This window comes from Pieris brassicae, chromosome 6 (genome assembly GCF_905147105.1).
Source record: "Pieris brassicae chromosome 6, ilPieBrab1.1, whole genome shotgun sequence".
NCBI classification, from domain to species: Eukaryota; Metazoa; Arthropoda; class Insecta; order Lepidoptera; family Pieridae; genus Pieris; species Pieris brassicae.
This window is the reverse complement of record NC_059670.1, coordinates 1944649-1971112: the sequence shown is the minus strand read 5'-3', so window position 1 is coordinate 1971112 and position 26464 is coordinate 1944649. Positions and strand designations below refer to the sequence as shown.

Sequence of the window (26464 nt, the reverse complement as noted above, 5' to 3'; positions counted from 1 at the left end):
ATATAGGTACACTAATTTATAACATTTCCGATGACAGACTCAATTAAAATCACCAAGGGCAATAATTAGATTTTTTCTGTTAGAAATAAATAATGTTAGATATAAACAATCAATCCTCTAAAGCTTTAGGCAGAGTCGTTCCACAGGGTCCCTCAAAATAATAATGAAAGTCGGATGTGGCTGGAGTTGTTTCTATATTAAATTCCGCAACTATGGCACCTCTAGCCGCTGCTTGAGGGGCAAACAGAGCTGCTGGATATACAACTGATGATGTGCCAACAACAAGACAGACATCACAACTTTCCATAGCTTTTCCTGAAAAACATATGACATTAATTATTAACTTAAAAACACATATTTAAGTAACCATTGAGGGCAAAGTGGCCTGGGAAGGACATTATTTTTACACAAGTGTTCCGCTTAATATTGATTGAATTGAAATTGAGCTTTAACCACAAATTGACAGCAGTATAATAACGTGAAATATTATTTTCTGTATAATAGTGCACAAGGCACATTAGTGGCAATGTAATGAGGGCAAATCAATTTTCATTGAGTTATTTGATTATTTTAGAAATATGACGACTTTGTATCTTAGAAATAGGCATGAGCTATAATTATTATTTACACATCCCAATATTTGCTAAGGCATAAAGCAGCTGAAGTTGAAGATAGTCGCGGCCGCTTCATTTCGTGTCTTATTGGCGTTTTAAAAAATATAAATAACAATTCAATCTATGTGCAAGCAGTGCAATTAAAACATAATGACGACGCTTCGTCAGTGTCTTTTAAACAAGTTTTCACCAACAATGAGAGTCAAGAATTGAAACGAAATACTTGAATTGCAGAATACTTAATCGAACAACTGTCAAGAAACGTTTAGGAAATGAAATCAATGTGACGCAATGATTATTCGTAAACAAAGTGCATAGTAAACAACTGAGTCAGGTTCGGACCTAGTGCGACTTACGACGCCATATGAACATGAGAGACACTGGTATCTGTAATCCGAGGTCGAGTTTCCAATCCAACGTTTTCTTCATTGTTTTGTTAAACTATATTCCTAATTAAAATTATAATAACAAGAGGAGGTAAAGAATACAAATAAAATGGAAAATGATACGAAAGAATTCTTAGTCGAAGTCGATGGAGTTAATCAAATTTAGAACCTTGTGGTATATGGAAAAAAGAAGAATTCTAAATTCTACGGTAGAAGCCATCGTATCTGTCCTGCGTAAAAAAGTTACAATAGAAACTGTAACGAAGGTAACATCGATTTCAGAATCGGAAAAGAACAACGTGATGAACCCATAACACATCCTATTCTTGTCTCATTCGTTACGAGCTGGAAAAAAAATGACTTTTGTATGTATCGATGAAGACTTTAAAGCAACTTTTACCGAAATTAAAAAAAGGAGGAATGGGAGGATTGCATTTCTTAGGAGTGATGATCCTATAGTAAAAAGACTTCGGCGGTGGAAAATGGAAAATAAATATTACTGGGTCGCTTTCTAAAGATCTAAGCATATCTCCAGCGTCGACTGCAAAGAGGAAAAATAACCATAATTTATTCAAACATAAAATTAGCCAATCCCTCTCCGAGCGGCTAGATCCTCAGGCGTTGCGTCGAGATGTGACTCTGCATCTTCTACCGCATTTACCAAGGAGAGTGTTCACATGGAGTTGTACGGATTAATATCTGCAGCTGAGTTTCACTATCGGACGTCGAGGCAGAACACAAAATTCCACCCGTATCACCTCGAAGTCCGCTGTTCCACGACTGAGCGTTTTTCAAGGCAATTTTTGCCGTGCACCACCGCTATGTAGAACCAGCTGCCCACTGAAGTATTTCCGAACCAATTCGACTTAGGGTCCTTCAAGAAAAGAGCGTACCAATTCTTAAAAAGCCGGCAACGCACTTGCGAGCCCCCTGGCATTGAGAGTGTCCATGGGCGGCGGTATCACTTATCAGGTGAGCCTCCTGCCTGCCCCTTGTTGCCCTGCCTCCTTGTGTTCTATAAAAAAAAAGAACATTTATTCCAACTAAACTCGGAAGAATTATCAGTACAGGAAAAGTACAGCAGGGTTTTAGAAGCCATAACGTTAACTTTAACGTAAGCAGTTCAAAGGGAATTCCTCCAAATTGTAACATTGTTGCATTCGATATCACTCGGGACTTTTTAACAGCAAACACAGAAATTAAATAAGTTGGAAAATAAAACAAATTAAATTATAAGTTAGGAAAGACAGACAAAAACTGAGATTAGACACTTTCGAACGATACATAACAAAAACAGGTGACATCAACAAAGCCGTCAAAGAACTAAATATTAATATTAACTGGATCTTAAATATATAAAAAATCAATGGAGGATATAAAATAACGGCTGCATATTCTCGAATAGCCAGACTTCTATAAACAAATTTACTTCGCCCAAAAAAGTTAAAAGAATAAGAGGTACATAAAAAAGGAGCTCTATAACAAATATATACAAAATGTTTGCTAAAATAATTCTACATAGACTTAGTAAAATCTTAGATGACAACCAACCTACAGTACAGGCGGGTATTTGACAATAAACAAATTCTAGAAAAAAGCAAAGAATATAATCACCCAAACTACTTATGTATTGTCAATTATTCTATGGCTCACTGAACATGAAAAAATATGGCAAGCCTTGCTAGCTCAAGGGATAAACAATAAATACATAAAAATAATCAGGACTTCATATAAAAATGGAAAAAGATGGATAAATTAGGAGGGATTATAGATATTGGACAAGGAGTGAGACAGGGAGACCCTTTGTCACCTTAACTGTTTTCCACTGTTCTGGAGGAAACATTCAGAAAACTAAGTTGGGTTGTGGAGTGACCCAGTACAGAAATGAATGGCGAGATTCGGAGGAGGCCTTTGCCAAAAAAGGGCACACAATACATTAGAACAGGATTAAAATGGAAATGTGTTTTAATATTATTAGTATCTGAATTAAGACTATTATTATTTTAAGGCAGCTGAAGCAATTTCAATAAATATTATTGTATGTAGAATAAAGATTGGAAAGTCTTATGAAGTAAAATTACCAGCTTTTTCTAGCACAGCAGATTCCAGGCCTTCACCAAACCACACAATGTGAGGTCTAAGTAGACCTCCACAGTTACTTTTCTTACAATGTGGTAATAATTTAATAGGTATATCAGAACCCACTACATTTGTATCTGGAACTCCACGACCAGCTAATACCTGTCAAATATAGTAACTGTATAAGATACACATACAAAATGCATGTTTTACAATAGGTGGTTTTGTTAAGAGAAGTTTTGAGGAATTATAACACAATACCTTAAAGAAATAATGTTATAATATTGAGAAAAACAAGATTAAGATTTTTACATATTATTTTAGCATCATAGTTTTATATTAATTCTTAGTGATATTAAAAGTAATGATTGTTAACAACTTACCTCACAAATAGGGCTGTCAAAGTTCACAAGAACTTCTTTACATTTTGTACAGCGGGTTTTATATAGGTTACCATGTAACTCTATAAGATTTTTAGTGCCAGCCCTTGCATGCAAACCATCAACATTTTGGGTAATAATGGTAACATTTTTATCAGAACTATGCTTTCTTTCATAATTAGCAATTGCCATATGACCCTGAAAAGTGTTCCATTATATAAATCTAGTTCACAATTATCCATCTGGGGAAAACATGTGTCCATATCAAAGTGATGGAAATGTCTCTTGAAAGTAAAGATATGTAGTGACATCTGCAATAGCAAGCTGCAAATCTAGAAAATTCTAACAGTGGTACAGTTTTGTTTAGATCCCCTTCAAAAAACTTAAAACTTTGATGAAATCAAAAGTTAAAATATAGAATTATCAATTTTTAATTTAATATTAAATTACCACACACATCGTTAGGTTGAGCTTTCGCAGCGACTTCTCGCCTGTAGTGATAAAATTCCCAAACCAAACTTGGACTAGTTTGAAAGGCTTCTGGAGTCGCCAATGAGGATGCCTGGTATTTTCTCCAGAAACCACCAGCTCCTCGAAATGTCGGTATACCAGATTCGGCACTTATACCGGCACCAGAAAGTATCACAACATCTTTAGCTTGCTTTAAACGTTCTTTAAATTTTGCCAAATCACTAGATTGTCGCACAGCCATGACTTTTGCTTTGGAAACTAATAAACTATTTATTACTCTTATACTAATTTGCATAGTTAAATCGAATATTTTAACATAACTTAAATTCTAAAAGTTTGTAAACATTAATAAGAGGTGTTATCATTTTACAGTTGAGGTGTTAAATAATTGGTCATTACGAAGTCAATACTCATAAATCGTTATAAGAAATATCAATTGTCAAGATTTTACCTTTAAAATTTTGTCGACTGATTACAGGCAACGAAATGCATGTAGTTCGTAAATGTCAAATGTATTGACGTCTCACGTCAGGTGATTATAAACTTAGAATTGAGACATTAAATATATTTGTTTGCAACTTTGCAGTAGTTGTTAGCCGAGTGCAATAAAATAATTATTAATATTTTTTTTATAAAGACATTTGCGCACCATGTTTCTGTAATCACGGAAATATAAAGTATAAAATCCTTAAAATATAATAAATAAAATCCTAAAAATATAATAACATTTATTTGGTAAATAATACACACCAATCATGATGGCAACAGGTACTTTGAATCAATACATTCAATATGTGGAGCGTATGTTTAGAACTGCTAATGGAGAAAACTTAGCCAGACTTCTTTCTTTGAGAGACGACCATATAAATAATAAAAATCTTAGGTCAAGTGACATAGCCACACTCGTAGAAGGGAACTGTGTTGCACCGTTGGACGAGATTATAATTTACCATTTATGTTGTGTTCAGGTAAACGATTTTTCTTACCTTTAATAAACAGCCTAAATAAACTTTATGGATCTTTACTTTATAAATGTATGTAAATATTCCAGGCTTTATCTGTCAAAGATTTTATGGAGGCATATCATCATCAAAGCCAGTGTGTGGCTGCTGTTGTTAGGTTACTCCAAGCGCAGAAGGAAGAAAATTGGAGTCTTTCTCTCATGTATACAGTTTGTTTGGATTTACGCCTTGTTGCTCAGAAAGCAGAATTATGTGATGGTATAATTGCTAAACTATTTTTTTTATTATGGCTAAATTGGTCACTCAGTTGATTTACTTGGAAAGCATTTTGTGCCGAGGTAAAAAATACACTGAATAATGCTTCCTATCTCATTTTCTCCCACATTAAACCTTATGAATTTATGTGTAGGTCTCTTTTTACTGTCACTTTTTTGTTTCATCAACATTTAAATCATAACAATACTAAAAAAGTTTTCACTTCAAAAAGCCTGTTTTAACAAAATCTTGTCTGTTTTCAGCACAAAGCAATGGGAAAATACTTGAAAAGGCTGCAGAAAGTTTGCTAGCATGTTTCCGTGTTTGTGCTGCAGATAACAGAACAGCAGATGAAGATACAAAGAGACTAGGAATGCTCAACCTTGTTAACCAATTACTTAAAGTGTATTTTCGAATAAACAAACTGCATTTGTGCAAACCTCTTATAAGGGCAATAGATTCGTCACCATTTAAGGATCAATTTCCTCTAGCACAACAAATCACATATAGATATTTTGTTGGCAGAAAAGCAATGTTTGATTCTGACTATAGATCTGCTGATGAGTATTTATCATTTGCTTTCCAAAATTGTCATCATCAAAGCATAAAAAATAAGAGGTTAATATTAACATATTTGATCCCAGTCAAAATGCTCTTAGGGTTTATGCCAGCAAAGCGTTTGTTGCACAAGTACGACTTATTACAGTTTTGGGATCTAGTTACCGCTGTGAAGAATGGTAATCTACGTGAAATTGATCATGTCATGGAAGAACATGAAAGTTTCTTCATAAGGGCGGGGATTTATTTAATTGTGGAGAAGTTAAAAATTACTGCATACAGAAATTTGTTTAGAAAAGTGTATTTGGCTGAGAATACACATCAAATTGACATAGTTAGTTTTCAAGCTGCCTTGCAAATTATGGGGCAAGTCGATGTTGATTCAGATGAAACACAATGTATTGTCGCCAATTTAATATATGATGGAAAAATTAAAGGGTACATTTCGTATCAACATAAAAAAGTTGTTGTTAGTAAGCAAAATGCGTTTCCACCATTGTCCAGTTTGTATTAAATAAGTTTTTTCTTAAGTCTTCTTTATTTATTATTCACCTTAATTATATTTGAAACATAAAATCAGAAAGCAAATTCCATATTATGAAACACTTAACAGATAGACAATAAACTGATTGCCATTTCACTGTGTCAATATTGACAGAGATCTAGAATTATTGTACATTTCTAATCTGTTACAATCCTTGAAGTATAAATTATTCTGTCATATATATTATTTACTAGTCAAGAGACGAGTCCTTTTCGTACATATAAACTATTCCATAATTACAATTATTGTACTTTAGCTTTGTTCGCATTGGGGTTAAAAGATTGCGTACGTCTCAATTTTTAAAAACATGGCTACAGTCAAAAGGTAGCTTAGAAATGACACCTGAAACCGCGCAGGCTCCACAACTTTTATCAAACTTACCACCAGGCACTTCACATTGGCAATGGATATTCGGTGTTATAGGTGTGTGATCATTAAATTTTTAATGTATGTCCGTAAAAAGATAAAGACTCCTTTGTCTTTTTTACAAAGACTCTAAGCATCTGAATAACCGGCTATAGTTTCGAGTCGTAGTATCTAAATTCCATAGTTTTTAAGTGCCTGATGAAAATATTAAACAATTTTTCTGAGACACAATCATTTTCTACAAGGCACTAATATAACTAATTTATTTTAGGGAGTACTCCATCTATGCTTTCATATCACTTGAAATAAGTTTCATTTCCATTCGAAACAATATATAATAAATGATATGTATTTTTTTAGTTAGTTCATCATTTATTTTATATGGCCTTGAGGCTGGCTGGATGTCTCCAATGTCCATAATATTCACATCAGAAAATTCGCCTGTCGGCTATCCTCTGTCAAATTCGGCAATATCTTGGCTAGCAAGTATAGTTTCCTTTGTAGCCGCTTTTACTGTGCCAATATTCGCACACTTAACAGATGATTATGGAAGAAAATGGGTCCTATTATTTGCTACTTTCCCACAGATGGTAAGTTTTTCTAGTAATATTTTATAAAACTATATTCCACTGCTAGTTTAAAACTGAAGTTCTCGAAGCGAGTTTTTAATTTAAGTTTTACGTCTTTATGTGTATTATTTAGATATATATATATATTTATAATCTACATTAAAATTATGTTTTATGACTATTAATAACGTCTTACGTCGTCTTATGTAACTAGATTTATTTTACAAACTTTATATAGTCGTACTTTTGCTTTCAGGCGTCTGTTCTCCTAAGAATATTTTTTCCGAATATAATTATGCTCTCCATCGCTCGTGCTTTATCTGGTATCTCGGCCAGTGGAGTGTTTGTTATAGTGACAGTGTACTTACGTGAAATAAGTCAGCATAACATAATAGCTGCCTTGGGATCCTTACCAGTTTTGATGCAGAATACAGGAGTATTTCTAATATATTTGATTGGCGCGTATTTCGATTATTTCACTGTACTATGGATAATGCTGGTATTTCCCGTGTCAATGATAATTTTGCTGTGGAAAATTCCAGAATCACCTGAATTTCTTGTTAAGGAAGGATTAATGGATGTAAGTGTTTATAAGAACAACTTAGTGGTTAAGTGGCTAACTATAGACAAAGATTTAGTGATTCGATATTAAGTCTTCTAGAAAGCCTTAAGAATACAAATAACCGAGGAATCTCTCAAGTTGCAAATTTAAACGTATTGAATTTATTGATAATTTTTCTTTTATAATAACATCTAGAAGGCAAGATAGATAACACGGTTATTTAATCGTAATTAGACACAAAAAAATAGACATGAAAATGTTTACATTTGCTTTAAGAAGGCCGATTGAACGATATTATTCAAAATGTGTGGATTTAATTTTTAATTGAAGATAAAACCATTCAAATGAACATATTAGGTATATATTTACACCTGATCGTTGTTTATCACTCCAGTGCCATCAGCGGCACTATGTGTATGTAAAGCCACTCTTAACAGGCGGTATTTTTGAATTCTTATTATTTACAATTTTTAAAAAAAATCAGTATTATTAATATAACTATCATAAAAGTGAACTATATACAACAAAAAAGCAAAAGCAAACAAAGAAAAAGGTATTTTCTTTTCGTTTTTGTGTGTAATTAATCCAAAAAACATAAAATAAACTTTAGGATGACTAACTTTTTTTTGTAGAGCCATCAAAAACCGCGTGCCCTCGTATAGTTGAGCCGTTTTTATTTAGTAACCACTTAAAAATAAAGATTTGCATATGCATGCAAACACATATCCACATGTATATGTCGGTTGTTGTGTTCATAAAATGTTTTACTAGAACGTTAGTATATTATTAAATCTTCATTTATATTTATAGGTATTTTATAAAAAACATAAGAGACTATATCACCTTTTATTTAATGTCATTAGTTTTAATCTTAATTAATTTTAATTTTATTTTATCAGTTTGTTTGTTTTGTTGAACGTACTTTTATGATTAAGAACACATTGTTCAAATAATAAAATCGTTTTTTACTGACTAAAGTATCTACGAATTTCTCAAGAGGACATGACACAATATCTGCTCACAGCTGGTTTAAAAGAAGGTTGTGCTAGATAAACAAATTCTATCCAGAAAACAAAATATACTTGAAAAATTATATGGTTGGGATTGGTGTGTAGTATATTCATAGATTTACAGAAAGCTCATGATACTGTGGCGTTCCTGAGAGGTTTGAAACCGAATGATGAGAGAGTTATAGCGGATGTTGAATTTCTTAAGCGTTTGGAAGATCAATTTGCACACCTGCCTAAAACGAACTTTTATGTTATCTGTAAGTTTCATTAATAAATGATACGTGGTATGTGGATATATTTATCGGTTTTATTGATAATTTTGGGCAGATAATTTCCTGTGCTTTTCGACACAAAATAGCCATATTTGATTTAATTATTAAAATAAATTAACGTGACGTCATAATTGGACAATTGTATCAGAAATAAATTAGTTTCCCTACCTGATAAGGTAGGGATTATAGGCCAAAGCCTACAGATATGTTTTTGAGTCGTAAACCGACTTTTGCAACCTTGCCTCTGTTACAGTGAGATTAAGCAAGGCGAGACGGTATTTCACTCCGGGCCACCGCTTGCAACTATATAAAGCGCAAATTCGGCCCCACATGGAATACTGTTCTCACCTATGGGCGGGAGCTCCCCAGTACCAGCTCCTTCCGCTTGACCGTATTCAACGAAGAGCGGTTCGAATCGTCGACGACCAATCACTTTCCGTGCGGCTTGATCGCCAACGCCAAGCGTTGCGTAGAGATGTTGGGTCTCTCTGCATCTTCTACCGCATTTACCATGGGGAGTGTTCAGAAGAGTTGTTCGGTCTAATACCCGCAGCTGAGTTTCATTATCGGACGTCAAGGCAAAATACCACCCGTATCACCTCGACGTCCGTCGTTCCACAACTGAGCGTTTTCTAAGGCAGTTTTTGCCTCGCACCACCACTATGTGACACCAGCTGCCCACTGAAGTATTTCCGAACCAGTTCGACTTAGGGTCATTCAAGAAAAGAGCGTACTAATTCTTGAAAGGCCGGCAACGCACTTGCGAGCCTTCTGGCAATGTGGGTGTCCATGGGCGGCGGTATCGCTTCACATCAGGTGAGCCTCCTGCCCGTTTGCCTGCTATTACATAAAAAAAAAGAAAAAAAGATATCCTTTGAATGTATTTTTTAGTTAAGAATAAAATACCTTACTCGTCTACTTTCAGTTAAAGATAAAGCGTGGAGAAAAGCTTTTATATTAATTTTCGTTCTATTCACTTGTCATGCGTGGAACGGTGCAATGGTAATTGTAGCTTACGCATCTACGATAGTCCGCGTAGCAGAACATGGTCACCTGAGCTTCATACGACCTGAGTTACAATGCTTGTGCTTTCCAGTCGTGATGATAACAGCGTCCTTGTGCTTTGTCTTCGTAGCAGAGAAGCTGGGAAGACGGGTGCGTAGTGTAACACTATCTATCTCATTTGTCTAGCCTTTGATTAAGTAAGAAATTACAAAAAATCACAATATAATAGAGACTTTAGAGAATTCAACCGTAAGTAATAGAATATATAAATAAATATAAAATTGGACGGTTTTTTATTGCTAGTTTACTGTTTAACGAATGGTTTGCTGGTATAAACAGACACTAACCAACAAACACTTTTAAAGCTATCTTGTATGCTACAAGGCTGCCACTCTGTGGCCATCAAAGTGTTTCCGAACCAATTTCAATCATAAAAATAGTGCTTAACTACTAGCGTATGTGTGTCTCTCAAGGATATGTCAATTGGCATCTGGTAAATGATTAACATTCCGTGTAAAAGGGGTTTTAACACTGTTTACAGTAAAACAATTAAACACATAATTTCAGCATCTCCAAGCGGTTGCCTATATCATAACAGTTATAGCATTAACAGTGCTAGGGATAAGTTTGCTGCTAGAAGACATTTACAAATGTTCTGACGGTCCCCAATGGCTTCATGTCCTCTGTATGACGGCCACTGTTGCTATGTATTCGGGTGGAATCCGACCTTTGCCTAGCATAATTATAACGGAGATGTTCAGTTTTAAGGTGAGATTAATGAGCAGTGTTGGCCTAGTAGCTTCAGCGTGCGACTTTCTTTCCAGAGGTCGTAGGTTCGATCCCCGGCCGTGCACCAATGGACTTTCTATTATGAACATTTAATATTCGCTCGAACGGTGAAGGAATACATCATGAGGAAACCGGATTGCCTTGGACCCAAAAAGGTGACGACAGAAGGCTGATCACGTACTTACCTATAAGATTAACAAATGATCATGAACCAGATACAGAAATCTGAGTCCCAGACCTAAAATGGTTGTAGCGCCATTGTTTTTTTTTTTAATGTTAGGCTTTGATACGTTAATAATGTTAATCTGAATAACAAATTAATACATAATCGCAACGCCTCTTGCCAATGCCATTGTCACAGTTTATAATTTAAAAAAAACATAAATTTAATTATTTGATATTTGTGATAAAAAATATATAAAATGAAGACTTCAGAAACATATTCATAATATAGAAACGAATTAATAATATATTATAACCAATCTGTCAAAAAGCTATGATCAATGCCTGTCCATACGCCACTCATTCTCAATATCTGAGTCTCGGCATTATCACGATAGAAGTGGCATGATATCTTAATAGTATTTATAAAGTATTACGCTCAATTATGAGGTCGTGTGTTGCAATCACAGTTGTGCACCATATAGCCAAAACCTTACCTTCTTTGAGCGTATTTAACACTCGCTTCTATGGTGAACAATAATGGTGAAAAAAATGGCCCACAAGAAAAACATTTTTTTTTTTTATTTGAACAAGAAAATTTGAACAAACACAATATTACAAACAAATTGACGTACAAAGCGAAAAACGGAACCCAAAAACAGTGATAATACAAACAAAAATAAAAAAAAGAATTAATCTATTTGAATTATCGGTACCTACTTCGTCTTAATTCAACTCTTAGCCGAGTCTATACCAAGTATTATTTACACGCAATTCTGTGAGCCATCAAAACAGCATTTGCAGAAAAGTTTTAAATTTGTTACTGAGTTAGTTTTCTTGGATCTATTGATTTTAATTTTTACAAGTACTCGGTCATTATTTATAATAATTTGCCATGTAATTCTTTACATATTATGCAAATTAGTATTAACAATTGTTGCTACATAATAATTCGACACCTAAATCACCACACAACGATTAGACATTTTCGTTTCTATTATTTTATGAAAAGTATGAATCAACCTAATTTCTTTTATATATGTAGTGTAGAAACTGTGTATCTTCTCTGTTGCATCGTCGATACTTTTTTTAGTATAATAAAAAGTACGAACAATTTTCTATCTCGAAAAACATTTTTGGTTTTAGTAGTATTTTTTATCTTTGGCAATAATTTTCTTTACTCATAGCCTGTGCCTTGCTTGTAGGTTCGAGCTAAAGTGATGGGTGTCCTTACAACTTATGGATGGCTAGTGGTCTCCTCACAACTATTCACTTATGGTTTTCTTGTCGACATCGTCGGTCTGCCAATAACGTTTCTTATGTATGCTGCGGTAAATCTCATTGGAATGATCTTCGCTCTACTTTTGCCAGAGACTAAGGGACGAACCCCAGAAGATATTAGAAATATATTTATAGGTCACAGTTCTCCGAAAAATTAAATTATGTATTTTGTGTGTGTGTTTTTTTTATATTTATTTAACTAATTGTTAATACTTTAAAGCCAGCTTTAAATAAGTTTAAATTTTAAATAAAAATAGATAGACGATGGATATATATTATATTATGGCGAACAAATACAATGATAAAACTATTCATTTGAGGTGTGTTAATGTGCAATGTGTGATACTTTATATATACGTTTTCGTGATTTTAAAAATCCATTTGATTTGTTTATTTGGTTTAAAAATACGCGTTTAGGAGATAATATGGAATAAGGCTCGCGTACTCAATACAATACGTGTAAGTATTATATTATATTATATTATATTATATTATATTATATTATATTATATTATATTATATTATATTATATTATATTATATTATATTATATTATATTATATTATATTATATTATATTATATTATATTATATTATATTATATTATATTATATTATATTATATTATATTATATTATATTATATTATATTATATTATATTATATTATATTATATTATATTATATTATATTATATTATATTATATTATATTATATTATATAGCTAGTAGCATTATAGAAGATAAAAAACAGGTCAGTAGAAGTTAAGTTCTATGATTGGGTACATATAATTTTTTAACTGACAGAGACGCTTGTTTTTTTTAAGCCCAATGAAGGCAGCTGATGGAGAGATTTTTTTAAATGGAAACTAGGTTATACAGCCTGTGCCTGACAATTACAGTCGATTTTAGGATCTACTTTTATAATATACGAGTCACACTTAGATCTACGGCTCGATGTGAGGGTAAGGTAATTTCCCCAAGTTTTCCTTCATTACGTTGAATTAGAGTTACTAATATAGACAAAAGTTCCAAAGCCTTAATTTAGGGTTTATATATATATTTCGGAAACAAAACAGCTAAATCTATATAAAATGAAAAGTAAAAAATAAAACATAAATAAACAAAACATGGCAGCAGAACATTAGACAATACTACACAAAATCGGAAGAACGATAAACAAACTAGTCGATAGATTAAAGAAGAAAAGAACAAGGCTTGGTCAATAATAGTTGTTTTAACTTATTCTTAAATGAGACTGCGAAACAAGGTCAATATTGGTGGCAGCATCCAACGTAGTACACATTCTGAGGTTTTCCGTTGGCACACGTAATCTGTTTTTGTAATTGGCCTTGGCCTTGAGAAAATAATTAAATTAATTGTTAAATGTTATTATTTAAGTACCTATTATAACTAACTATAAGTCTAGTGGCCTAATGTTTACCGTACGATTCTCATCCCTAAGGTCGTAGGTTCGATCCTCGCATTTAACACTAGGTCGTTCGGTGAAAGAAAACATCGTTAGGAATCCCCGAACCGAACGGCGTGTACCGAAGTATACCAAGCTTTTACCGAAGTATACTGAACTGGGCAAATGTTTGTTCCCAATCCAAATGTCAAATGAGATGCCAATTGGAGGGCACGGCTTTCCAAGAAATGCCTATTCGGCCACCGCTTATATGACAGGTTCATGTTGTACTCTTTAGAAAAGATTAAAGGGGGCCAAGAGCTCCACTCCTTCGCTGTTAACACAAGAAATGACGATCCATATCGGAGATTGGAGATGTCAAGAAGGAAGTGGTGAAAGTCCAGATTTCTTTTAGACGTTTAGATGACGTAATCGGATTGTGTAGTTCGAAAGTTTAAACTCCAGTTTATGTTTCCACCAACCTATTGTAATTATATTTTTATCTAATTATGTTAGACAAGAAATTAGGAAAAATAAAAAGAAGCATTCTCCGATATATATAAACTGCTATAGAAAACTGAGAGGCACGTTGATTCATCGAGTGAATCGTCTATAATTCGCTTAGTTATTAATATCTAATGTGTGTAGTATGCAGTATTCCACAGATGTACGCTCTTTAGGTTAAGAAAGATAAAATTGAGCATCGCATTCCAGTCTGCTAACGTGATCTTCACACTCTCCTCCTACTCTTAAGTATACGTATGATCAGAAGGGCAAACTTCATAGATTTCACCAGACAGTGAATTTGCTTTAATAAAATCCCAGCGGCTCTTTTATTAATTGAAGAAATGTATAAAGGCTAACTATTAAGTTAGCGGTTATCGTTTTTTACGCTGGCTTTTGCTCTCGGCCTTCACCCTTTGTATTTTTTGCCAATGAGTAGGGATGTCTGCAATTCAAATTTTATGACGTGGAATGTGTGGTACCTGTATCTTATATTCCATAATAAACATTTTATTTTGTTTTAATTGATGTTCCAAGTGGGGCAGAAACAGAAACCACGTACGCCTCCGTGATCTGTCTTTTCATATCGAAATAATGATTCCAAATGGTGGCCATTAAAATCTTCCAAAAGAACAAACTAAGGTTGGATATCCTAGTTGCAATCGAATTGATTTTTTTAATGATAATTTTGGTATATCAGTTTAATGGTCTACCCTGTGTTCTGAACTCCAGCGATTCGCTGTGATAATTGAAGTTATTTCGATTAACAAATTTGAGTATTGTGATAACTAAGGGTAGAAGAGTAAATACACAATAATGATAAATGGATTTGTTATTAGATTTCGGTTAGATTAGATTAATCAATAACGCACAACAAATGTTTAGTAGGGGTTATTTCAATTAACACATTCGCGACAGATTTGATCTATGTCAAACAAACAGGCCCTTTTTTATGTTACAGGAGGGACATCTGATCTTAAGTGATATTGCGCATGGACACTCTGAATCCGGGGGCCCGCCAGTGCCTTGCCAGCCATAAAGAATTTGTATGCTCTTTTCTTGAAGGACCCTACGTTGAATTGGTTTGGAAACACTTCAGCGGGCAGCTGGTTCCACATAGTTGTGTTGCGCGGTAAAAACTTAACCTTCCTGCGTAGGTTTCAACTACTACTACTGAACTACTAATTACTAAACTTTCTTTTTTAATTCAAACTAGATGACCCCAACTCCGCGTTCATATAGATGCGACATATTGAAGAACCTTGTATTGGCTATGTATCCTGTCTACCATTATATTTTTCTCAATAATACTTCAATATTATAACTGAAAAATGTGTAAAGCAAATAGTTCATACATTTTTACTTACTTTGAACTATGACCAAACGGAATATCTGCTAGATGTATTAAAATAATTTTCACATATGTGCGTAATACATACCCACACACTCACACATACGTACATACCCTCTCTCTGACACACACACTCACTGATACAACTTTGTTTCTACTAACTTCTAGCTAGTTTTGTTTTGTGTTTTTTCTTTGTTTAAAACTTTAAATTTGTTTGCCTATATATATGTATGTACTTTGTTACCACTCAGTATGACTTTGATGTGGAATGGAAGCCTAGTTATCCATATCACAGGTTCTTACCTAGCTTGGAAACCAGTCTCCTAATACCTTCTTAATTGTAATCTTATCGTTTGTTGCAAATGTTATATGGGAGAAATAGAGAAATTATTTTAATTTTTCGGGAATTATATTTAAGTTATTGTCTTTTATAAAAAACAAATTTTGAATAACTGTATCATTTAACATCAGGTGAGCCGAGCCTCCTGCCCCTTTGCCCATTTTTCTTTAAAATAAACTTGGATGGTTTGCAACTAAGTATTTATTCTTTCGTTACTCGAACGCGCCAACGCGACGTCCAAAAATCAGTCAACGCATCCCATGGACACGTATTTCAGTGGGTGCTAGACTTGAGGGTCGACTATGCTCTTTTTAATTCTAATATTTAATTTAAAGATTTAATTTAAATAATTTAAAGCAAACCCAAAAAGATAACGTTTTTAATTATAATGGGTAAATTTGAAAACTTTCATGTGAGTCGTAACAGTGTTACGCGCGTTTTTGAAAAATATGTGTTATTGTTGAGAAAGTCAGTTGCAAAGATGGTTGTGAGCTCGGAATATAATTTACAAGATACTGGACACACACGATGGCAATGGACATATTCGTGTATTGGTAATTATAATTTTCATAGTCAATTATAACGTATAAGACGACACTTATTACTTGAAAATGATTAACGAATAGAATATTATTAATAGTTTAATATATATTCTTGCAGTTATGTTAGAATTATAACTGTGCTAGATTATCCGAAAAATAATTTATTGAAAACACTTTATTCAAGGTCTCATTTGAGTAAAATAACCTTAGGTTTTATATTTTTACATACTATTAAAATGGTAACACGAAGTCATCTTACAATTACAGTAAGCCTTGGTTTTATAATATACGGTATGGAAACTGGCTGGTTATCGCCCTTAATGGAAGAGTTGCAGTCAGAAAATTCTCCCTTAGGAACTCCAGTCTCGGATATGGTTGTGTCATGGTGGGCAACTATAATCCCGTTTTGTGGAGCATTTCTTGTGCCCATATGCACGTACTTAGCTGACAATTTTGGGAGGAAACTATCTATCATAGCAGTTATTTTGCCTGAAATAGTAAGTTTTTTTTAAGAGAGCAAAAAACATAGACAATTTTAAGGAATTACGTCATACAGAGAACGGCACGGTTTAGAAATTCAAAACTTAACCTGTAAGCTTTACATGGATACTGGCAATCTTAATCCGTAATTATAATAATGATTTAATACCACATACTTTTGTTTGTGACATCAAAGCGACATTATGTTTTTTTTAATTGGGATTATTCTTTAAATATCGTCATAGTTATTGGATAACGTTACGTTGTACTAATTCCAATCTGTTATTGGATTAATAATTGGCAATTATCTATTACAGAATAGACTTAACAATGCACTTTGCTGAAAGTTTCACTCCGTCTCAAGCCCTTCCTTCTGGAAATTTATTGTTTTGAAAGTAAATTATTGCCTCAAGTGTATCACTGTAAAATAATTTTTGAAGTCCATCCACTGGGTAGTTGAGTTTCTTACGAATTTAATTTCCTCTAAATATTTTTAAAGTATAGATTTTTTTGCTTCAGGTGTCAATCATAATAAGGCTTGCTCGTCCTACAGTAGTTTCAGTTACTATCTCTAGAGTACTGTGTAGTTTCACTGCTGCAGGCTTCTTCTCGATCATACCCGTATATATCAGAGAAATTGGTGAGGAGCATATAACAGGATCCCTTGGGTCATTAACAATGCTTTCACAAAATATCGGTTTTTTTGTAATTTATCTGATTGGTGCATTATTTGATTACTTTTATGTATTGTATTTTTTTCTACCCATTACGATTGTGATGTTACTGTTAATGATAAATGCACCTGAATCTCCGGCAAACCTTGTCAAGCAAATGAAGATATCTGTGAGTATTTTGTTATAATTATAATGTATTGTCATTGTACAATGACTATGATGACCAATATTGTCCCACATAATCACTTATTTTTCTCAATGTTTAGTTTGAAGTACTGTAATCCCGGTATTAGTTGCAAACAAATTTGGCTATCAACTTAAAAGTATATTTATAAACCAAAAAACTACATTGTAGTAATATTATTGTTTACTATTGTAATATTGTTGATGTTGAAAGCTCTTATTTTAACCCGTGATAATTGGAATCACTTTTTTAACAACTAACGTCTTAATTTTTTAACTTATTTGTTAGTAAGCGTATGAAACTGTTGCCTTCTTAAGAGGCTTAAAGATTAATGACGAGAGAGTGGGACGAGCGGTGCATTATATGGAAAAACAGGAAGAGGAATTTAAAAATTTACCTAAAATCGGAATTACTTCTATACGTAAGTTTGTTTCTAAAATGTTCATTCAACTTTTTCTTTAATGTAAACGTAAATAGCGATCTTTGCAATAGATTTTTGATAGTTATATACCAGATTTAAAGTTTTAGCCTAATAATTGATTTTACATCTCAATTTCTCACCTTATGAATGTTTATCACTAGAGGTTTATCGATATTTATATAAAACAAGGTTAAAGATTTCTTTTAGTTTAGTAATAGCATTAGTAACAGTTAGTGTTAGTCTAGTAGCTAGGCGCGCCACTCTCAAACTTAAGGCAGTATGTTCGAACCCTGGCTATGGGTCGTTTAATTTTTCTAACGATGTTCGAAAACATCTCTTGTGATGAGGTTATAATTTTTCAGTGAATGACAAACTACTCCGTCGTGGTTTTATTCTGCTAGTTATGATATTCGCGACGCAAGCGTTCAGCGGCGCCTTCGTCATAATAACGTATGCATCTGTGATTTTGGCCTCTATGGGAACCAAGTTACCGATCAACCCCGAATTAGAAACAGTCAGTTTGCCAATCGTTATGATCATAGCGTCATTAATGTTGACATTTATTGCTGAGAAATTCGGAAGACGGGTAACTATAATACAAATTTATCTTAATTAAAAATTAATAAAATGTGATTGTGTTTTGAAATATAATCTATTACAAAGTCTGCGCCCTCCACCGGGACGTTCAGCACTCGGTGGTGAACCCACAGGCTGCCCTTCGTATTCTGACTGGGGCAAATGTAAGCTCTACATAAAAAGAGTGTACCAACTCTTAAAAGACCGGCAACGGACTTGCGAGCCTTCAATCACTTAATATCAGATGAGCATCCAGCCTATTTGCCTACTGTTATATAAAAAAAGGTCACTGACGCATGGATGAAGCGTCGTATAGACCCTAGGACTAAATATTGAGTTCTGGAATAGGACTGCAGTTCAGAATTGACTTTTATTACTGATGTGTTTTTTTTTAATTTCTAAATAATCAAAAAGGTAAAATTCCTTGTGCATTTTCAGACCTTACAAGCGAGTGGGTATTTAATATCAGCGCTAACATTCACAATACTGGCTACATTTATTCTCCTACAATACTATGGTTATACTACACCAAGATGGCTGCCTATTGGATGCATGGCCACGATCGTTGCCATGTACGCAGGCACTATTCGCCCTTTGCCATTCATAGTTGCTACGGAAATATTGCACTTCAGAGTAAGTTTATTAATACTATAAGTTTGACAGATGATATTCTAGTCGCGTTACAGCCCTACATAGGTCTCGACCTCACATTGCATGCGTTTTTTCGATTATTCTTTATGAACAAGTTAGTGTCCAGTCTGTACCTGACGTTTCAAATTCTGAAAGTCCATTCAAAACCATTAAATTATTGTGCATATTTCGCAGTTAAGCTTAGTTAAAAACTTGCCTGATGGGTAGGACTTTTTTAATAATAATAATTTTCAAGAAGATGGTACAATAAGGTGGTTTACATTAGTAGTCATATAAATTGGTAAAATCTTATATTATTTGTATCATACATATCATATCAAATGTTATTAAATTTATATCAACTACAGTGTCTCACGCAAATAATCATTTATTGAGTAATACATTTATTCCAAAAGTAATCTAAAGATCTTTTAATTTTTTGGTAAATTATTGTAAACCTTAATAACCAATGTTTCTTAACTAACTTTACAAACTACCTATTTGGTACTACAGGTTGTTTTCCACTAGCGATCAATAATCACAATTAGAAGTTTTTTAAACTAATATTAAGCTTTATGAAAATGAAAACACATAAAATGTTTTGTGTATTTGATAATGTTATTATGAAAATTAATGAATGTAAAAATAAACAACTATTACATAAGAATGTAAAAATATTTTAGTCATGTTTTAAAATCTTATAGGTGCGAGCAAAATTAATGGGCGTGTTGACAATGTTTATTGGGCTGATGAATTCTGTTCATCTAATTTCATATATTCCTATGAAAACTTATCTCGGTCTGTCAGCGACGTTGATGATATTTGGAATATCCAATGTTTTTGGAATATTATTCTCTTTACTACTTCCGGAAACAAAAGGGAAAACAGTTGAAGAGATTAGAACGCAGATCGAACGGCGAATGAAATGAATAAAGAAAATTAAAAATGTACGATTTATGACATTTTGGATGTCATAGGTTATCTGGTATTTTTATACCAACAAGAGGGAATGTACCCTTTATCCGTGACATAGTTATTTGCCAAATTTGTCATATCTGTGGCTATCTTAAGAACCAACGCGATTTTTTGTGCGCCTGCGACGGGTATTATAAATGATTAGATAATACAGAAAAACCAATATTTTAATATTGGTAAAAAGAACCCACCCAGATATTATTTATGCTGTACCCATATCTTATAACACGGCTTAACCCGCAGTATGTAACGTTATGGCGTTGCAAACATTTTCTTTTAAATAATTTTAGTTTAACAGCCCGACGGAATTTATTTTTAGATCTACTTATTCGGTTATGATTTGAGAACTGTCATTGAATGAAAATTGTGAAGTTTTTAATTTTTCTTTCAATTAATATTTACGACGTTTATGAATGTGTAAATAGTGTTACTTATATGAATAGGTGGTATTTTGATTGATAATGAATATGGTTATCTGTATTTGAGTCGTAACTTTGTTGTATATTGTGTTCGACTTCGACGTATTATATATTGAGTATTTGTGTTAGACTAAATAGAAAATATTTGTTTATATAATGTTTGTTGTAGAAAGGAAATAGGTATTGTGTACGAGCCAAAGCTGTACATTTTGCTCACTCAGGCTATCTTAGAATTATAAGAGTGATGATCCCTATGTACGTGCCAAGGTTCGTACATTCTTGCTCATTTACAAGCTTGATAAATTCCTATGTTCGTACGTGCCATGGATATACATTTCGATCACTTATAAGCGTGTCGATTTCCCAAATCGTCGGAGTTACACCCCGAGAGCATAGCCAGACGTAGGCACTCTCTTTGACTGTTAAATTGTATTCATTCGGTACATAGCAATTAGCACGTCATTATTTCGCTCATATTCTATTGTAACATGCGAGTGGAAAATATAGAGTAAATCAATAAATCTCTATTATTTGAAGCATCCCGTTGACCCAAGAACCGTACATAAATTTAAATAATTTTTTTTATATTGTATACTCAGATAGTTTAAGTGAATAATATTTTTTTAGTGATTTTTTTCTTTATGGGTGTATGTCCCATATTCTTGAAACATGTTGACTGCTTTAAACAGTTAAAATTATATGGACTCATTACATAACTCTTGGCTGGACCTTAAAACTAATCTTTTATCTTGTCAAATTTATTTGTAACGTTATAAATAAAACGCAAATGACATCAAATCTTTTTTATTAAATCCATAATACAATTCAAAGAATATTACAAATATATTAAATTTTGCAGATCACTAATGCAGCTTATACCAAATTACAATTTACAAGTCTTAATACATCTGATTGTGACATTCTTAAATATATAGGATAACTTGCAAAATATCGGTTATAAGAAAACAAAAGTATGAAAAGTATACTGTACTAAGAGTTATCAATTAATAATGGTTGGTATGGGACATAAGTATCCAACATTTGTTTATTGATTTGGTAACGACTTGTCTGTGACTGTCTTTTAAGCTTTTGATTGGAATTAGGCTGAACATGTTTCAAATTAAATTCTTTCAAATTACATTATTTACATAGCTATACCAAGTGCCCGGCAAAAGTACGGTCAAGTAGAAGTTTAATCTACAAATTTTATACAGGATATTGTCAGGTACATACTGATAACTAAATAATTAATGCTAAATTGTTAATTAACGCTGTTTGGAAAACAATTGAAAAACTCTTCATGTAGCAATAATAATATTTGTTGGTTTTTTACCTCTACGTAAATTAAGACTTGTATAGATATTTATTGGGTTCATATTGATTATATATAACCATTTATTTTGGTAAAAAATATTCTTAACTTACCCGGTATCAAGAACCGAAAAGCCGGGGTGATTTAAAAGAACCGTTTGATTGTGATTAGGCAAATCGAAATGAACGTATTGTTGTATTACGGTACACAAGTCTTAACAAACATCAATACGTGTTATTGTAATATTAGTTTTTGTAAAAAAAACTGAAGTTTTTTTTACACACACAAGCACATCTGATACTGTGGCCTGTTCCGGCCTCAGCCGTCACCGCCGCAATGTTTAAAAATGATTAAAGTTGGCAAGAAGCACCACTTATTAGCTGTTTTCACAAGAAACGCCGCCTTTATAATTCACGTAGTGCGGGACTTAGGGATTTTAGCGCTTCTAGACGAAGTTTGAAAGGTTCTACGTTATGTCTCGTAATAACGTTGGACTAGAGATGCTGTTGACAGATCACAACCAAACGCCGCCGTCATTTGATTTGTTTTCTAATAGTTGAGTTCAAGAAATAACTTACGTTAAACTTTTCTAAAATCATATAGACCTTAGCTATAATTTATATTAAGGAAGAGTTTAGTTTCACGATCAAATAGTAATATTCTAAACACGATATTTTGCATTATTAAGTGATATTTAGATGTTATCAAAGAGATATAGCGTTTATAATTAATATCTATATATCGAGATATTCCTACATACATCGTAAAATTTATCTACTATGACATATAGGTACAAGAAATACTTGCGTCAATAGTTATTAGAATATGTCACTACGTACTGTCATGTAGTGCTCTGTGGATTCTTCTCAGGTACAATATATGTTTTATATGAAAGGCTAATGTAAATACAAGCTTGAGCGAGGAAATATAATACAATAGTATAGCTGAAAGTTTATAAAAGTTTCAAGAATTCTCAATTTTTAGGATTGCCAATAGATGGCGCTATTCCTGGGTTTAAAATTATAAAAAGTGATTCGTTTGTGAATCATATATAGCTTTGGTTTATTATAGAGTCCCATATTAATTTAAATATATACTTTCACTGCTTCGATTCAAAGCAGGACAGAACTCCACAATCTAAATATAATTTGGCTATGTAAGAAAGTAATGTATAATTAATTTATAGTATAACCGTGTACGATAAAAATATAGAAAATGATGTTTAACTGTGTATTGATGTTAAATCTGACGCATAAGATTAAATTAAAAAAAAAACAAACAGAAAATTACAACAAACACAATTGTTATTATTACTTTAGGTCAGTCGAATTATTAAAACAGATAAAAAACTCGTTTTTTATATAAAATTAACGATTTAAATACAGACAGAGAAATAATTCAAGTTGTTTTTGAAGTGAAACTTCTTTAATCGCATGAAGGATTTTTTTTTTACGGAAACGTAACGAAGATGTGCCGCGTTTTTGTCGAAGAAAAGGGAGAGAGTGATTGAGACCGATTGAGAGAGAGAGAGAGTGAGAAAGGGAGAGAGCGATTGAGACCGATTGAGAGAGAGAGAGTAAGAAAGGGAGAGAGCGATTGAGAAAGAGTGAGAAAGGGAGAGACCGATTGAGAAAGAGTGAGAAAGGGAGATTGAGAATAAATACACGCTGTTGGTTGATGTAATAATAATAGTCATATTTTCATTTTCATCAACTTGAGATGGCAATTCTGTCTTGTGCAGTAAACACAATTTTTTTATATTAATAATATTATCACTAGTATGTATACAGTGTGTAAATAGTTATTCAAATACATGGAGTGATCATATACTGGTACATGATCATCTACTGGGGCTTTTACTTTAGCAATAATAAATTTACAAAGAAGTTTCACTTCTGACATGTGTACTTTGTACGTACGTACTTTTTTAAACTATGAAACGATATAGATCGTTGTTACATTTAACCTAAATTGATTTGGAAATTTCAAGTGTACATCAGAATTAACACGAATATAAATTAAGGGATTAAACAAAAGATTGGTCCGAAATAGGAGTATTTGAGCGGTAAGTATGTTATTGGAATGCTTAATGATGGGGAGGTCCCTTTAGCAGCTCGTGTTTATAGGCGGAAAGAATGGCTCGATTCATGGCCGTGGACGGTGTGCTTTCGCCAAATTGTCGCATAATTCTGTAATATCAATTAAAATATGATATAGTTATATGTTATGTTAACATCCTATAAACTATCTTCACCTAGGTAACACTGAAAATGTTCAGAAAATAAAAAAAAACGGCTTAAAGAACGTTGCCAATACTGTTATTGTTTTTCGAAGTAATCTCCGTTCCTCAACAGATCGTCGCATTCGATGGAACATTCTTCATTCTTCTTCTATGGAATTTTCGTGCGCTTTCACCGCATCTTCAAGCGAATACCTTGAATTTTACCTTTAGTTCTTGGGTATAAATGAAAGTCGCATTGTGCCAGGTCTGGACTGTATAGCGGATGACTCATTATCTCGACACCTGCCATAGTCAAATTTTCACCAGTCCATGCGAATTCGCTTCTGGTCGTCGGTTAAAGTATGGGGAATCCATCTAGTACAGAAAGGTTTCTTCCTGACGCCCAAATGTTCGTGTAATATTTTTTGAACTTAACTCATACCAATGCGTAGGCTTGCCCGTATCTGCTGATATGCTGAGATGCTCTTAACTTCCTCTATCATGGGTCGCACGGCACTGATGTTATCTTCAGTAGTCGCTATTAAAGGACGTCCCTCACGCGGATTATCAAAAAGATTGCTACGTCCACGCTTAAACTCGTTAAACCAATTGTAAATAGTGGCACGAGATGGGGCTTCATTAGGAAATGCTAATCGCACCCTATCATCGCTTTGTTGTTGAGTAAGCCCACAACGAAAGTCATAATAAATCATTGACCGAAAATTTTCTCGCGTTAGGTTCAATTTCACGTGTAACAAGAGTTTTAGATTTGCCGCCAATTCACAAAAACAAATGACAAACGAATGCAATATACTACATTAGGTTACCAAAGAGTTCTAAAATTGAAATTAAAAAAAGTTTTTATTAAAAATGTTTCTAACTGGCCAATTCTAAACATTTTCAGTGTTGCCCACGTAAAAATAAAAATCTTAGTGGCGCTACAAGTGTCAGACTTAGATTTCTCAATAGGCAAGTAGATGATCAGCCTTCTGTGCCTGACACACGCCTTTTTACGCTGTTTTCCTTCACCGAGTGAGTGTTAAATGCGCACATACATAGACATCACAATGAAACCACTCGGCTATTTAAAGTAATTGTAATACGACTAAATTTTCACCTTGTAGCTGGATTAGCGGCGATGGCGTCTCTGGACTGCAACAATTCTGGGTGATCGCCGATTGTGTCTGTGAGTGCTGCGATCATTACATCTGAAAATATAACAAGGTTACATTAACTGTTATTTTTTAACCAACGAAAAACTATATTTTAACCAGACTATGTCACGCTGTTGAAGTTTCAGTGTGAATTTTTTTTTATTAAATTTTGTAAGTATGTATGCTTGTCGAGAAATATCTTAGAAACTGAAATTAAAACTGGAACTTCTAGATACAGAAGCCATGTAGAAATTGTTTTCTAAGATTGTAGCGAGTTTCATTAAGATCGGTTTAGTAGTTTTTGGTAGGTATCCGCATTTCTGAAAGATAAAGGTATATAGTTAAATGTTAGCAAGTATTTAATTTTGAATAATATCTACACACACACACTCCCATATATGTATATATGTTATTTGATTTATTTAAAGTATAATTAATGCCTCATAATTACAATTATTTTTCTATCTTGAATTAGCTGTTACTCGTGCACATTTCAAAATCATTTATTCATATTGGTAACACTACGTACATTTATGAACGTCAAAAAATAAATAAATGGCATGTAATAAAAGGCAATAAACTCTCCGCCACTTTTTTAAATAGTCGCGGAGTATAGTACGATAGTCATTAAATTATCATATTTCTTTGGATAAGGATTATTATTGTTTATTAGATTCGGATATATTGAACACAATGTATTACCAAAAAAGTGTTTTTATGAGGTTTCCGCCCAACATAAGTTTTTCGGAAATTAGATCATTAACAAAGCGCACGCAATGAGTGCTTTTAATATGGTAACTGACTGAATGACTCTCTACTCCTTCGTTAATAAGGCGTAATATAGCCAAACCAAATAAAATATTTTTTTTTCTAATACAAGTGTAGATTGAGTTGAAGACCTCCGTAGAGTGCAGGACGGTACAAAGATGTTTGCTATAAATAATAACACCGAAGTTTTTGGAGTGATAACTGAGACAACTTGTTCTAGTGTCAATAATATGCTTTAACATGAGC

At 33.2% G+C, this 26464-nt stretch overlaps 4 protein-coding genes across 5 annotated transcripts in view; 2 read left to right on the top strand and 2 right to left on the bottom strand.

Annotated features, from left to right (window-relative positions):
- Positions 1-7: 7 nt before the first annotated feature.
- On the bottom strand, positions 8-4332 carry LOC123711368 (NAD-dependent protein deacylase-like). The gene is made up of 4 exons (XM_045663924.1): positions 3917-4332; positions 3463-3657; positions 3082-3241; positions 8-315 (listed from the first exon to the last, which is right to left on the bottom strand). Exons 1-4 carry the CDS (start codon positions 4223-4225, stop codon positions 110-112), a joined length of 870 nt encoding a protein of 289 aa, XP_045519880.1. The 5' UTR covers positions 4226-4332; the 3' UTR covers positions 8-109.
- A 170-nt stretch (positions 4333-4502) lies between these two features.
- LOC123711387 (PCI domain-containing protein 2 homolog) lies at positions 4503-6235 on the top strand. The gene is made up of 3 exons (XM_045663955.1): positions 4503-4898; positions 4982-5150; positions 5411-6235. The coding sequence occupies exons 1-3, from the start codon at positions 4686-4688 to the stop codon at positions 6217-6219; spliced, it is 1191 nt and encodes a 396-aa protein (XP_045519911.1). The 5' UTR covers positions 4503-4685; the 3' UTR covers positions 6220-6235.
- Positions 6236-6473: 238 nt separating this feature from the next.
- Positions 6474-12423, top strand: LOC123710596 (facilitated trehalose transporter Tret1-like). Its single transcript, XM_045662611.1, has 7 exons — positions 6474-6672; positions 6976-7205; positions 7441-7764; positions 8881-9013; positions 9954-10183; positions 10601-10801; positions 12190-12423. Exons 1-7 carry the CDS (start codon positions 6585-6587, stop codon positions 12421-12423), a joined length of 1440 nt encoding a protein of 479 aa, XP_045518567.1. The 5' UTR covers positions 6474-6584.
- Positions 12424-24033: 11610 nt separating this feature from the next.
- Positions 24034-26464, bottom strand: part of LOC123710845 — a 44105-nt gene continuing 41674 nt past the window's right edge. For both annotated transcript variants that reach the window (XM_045663100.1, XM_045663102.1), the window contains 2 exons: positions 25414-25504; positions 24034-24264 (listed from right to left, as the gene is read on the bottom strand). In XM_045663100.1, the coding sequence (XP_045519056.1) occupies positions 24162-24264; positions 25414-25504 (194 nt within the window). In that variant the 3' untranslated portion in view covers positions 24034-24161. The remainder of the gene's footprint in view (positions 24265-25413; positions 25505-26464) is intronic.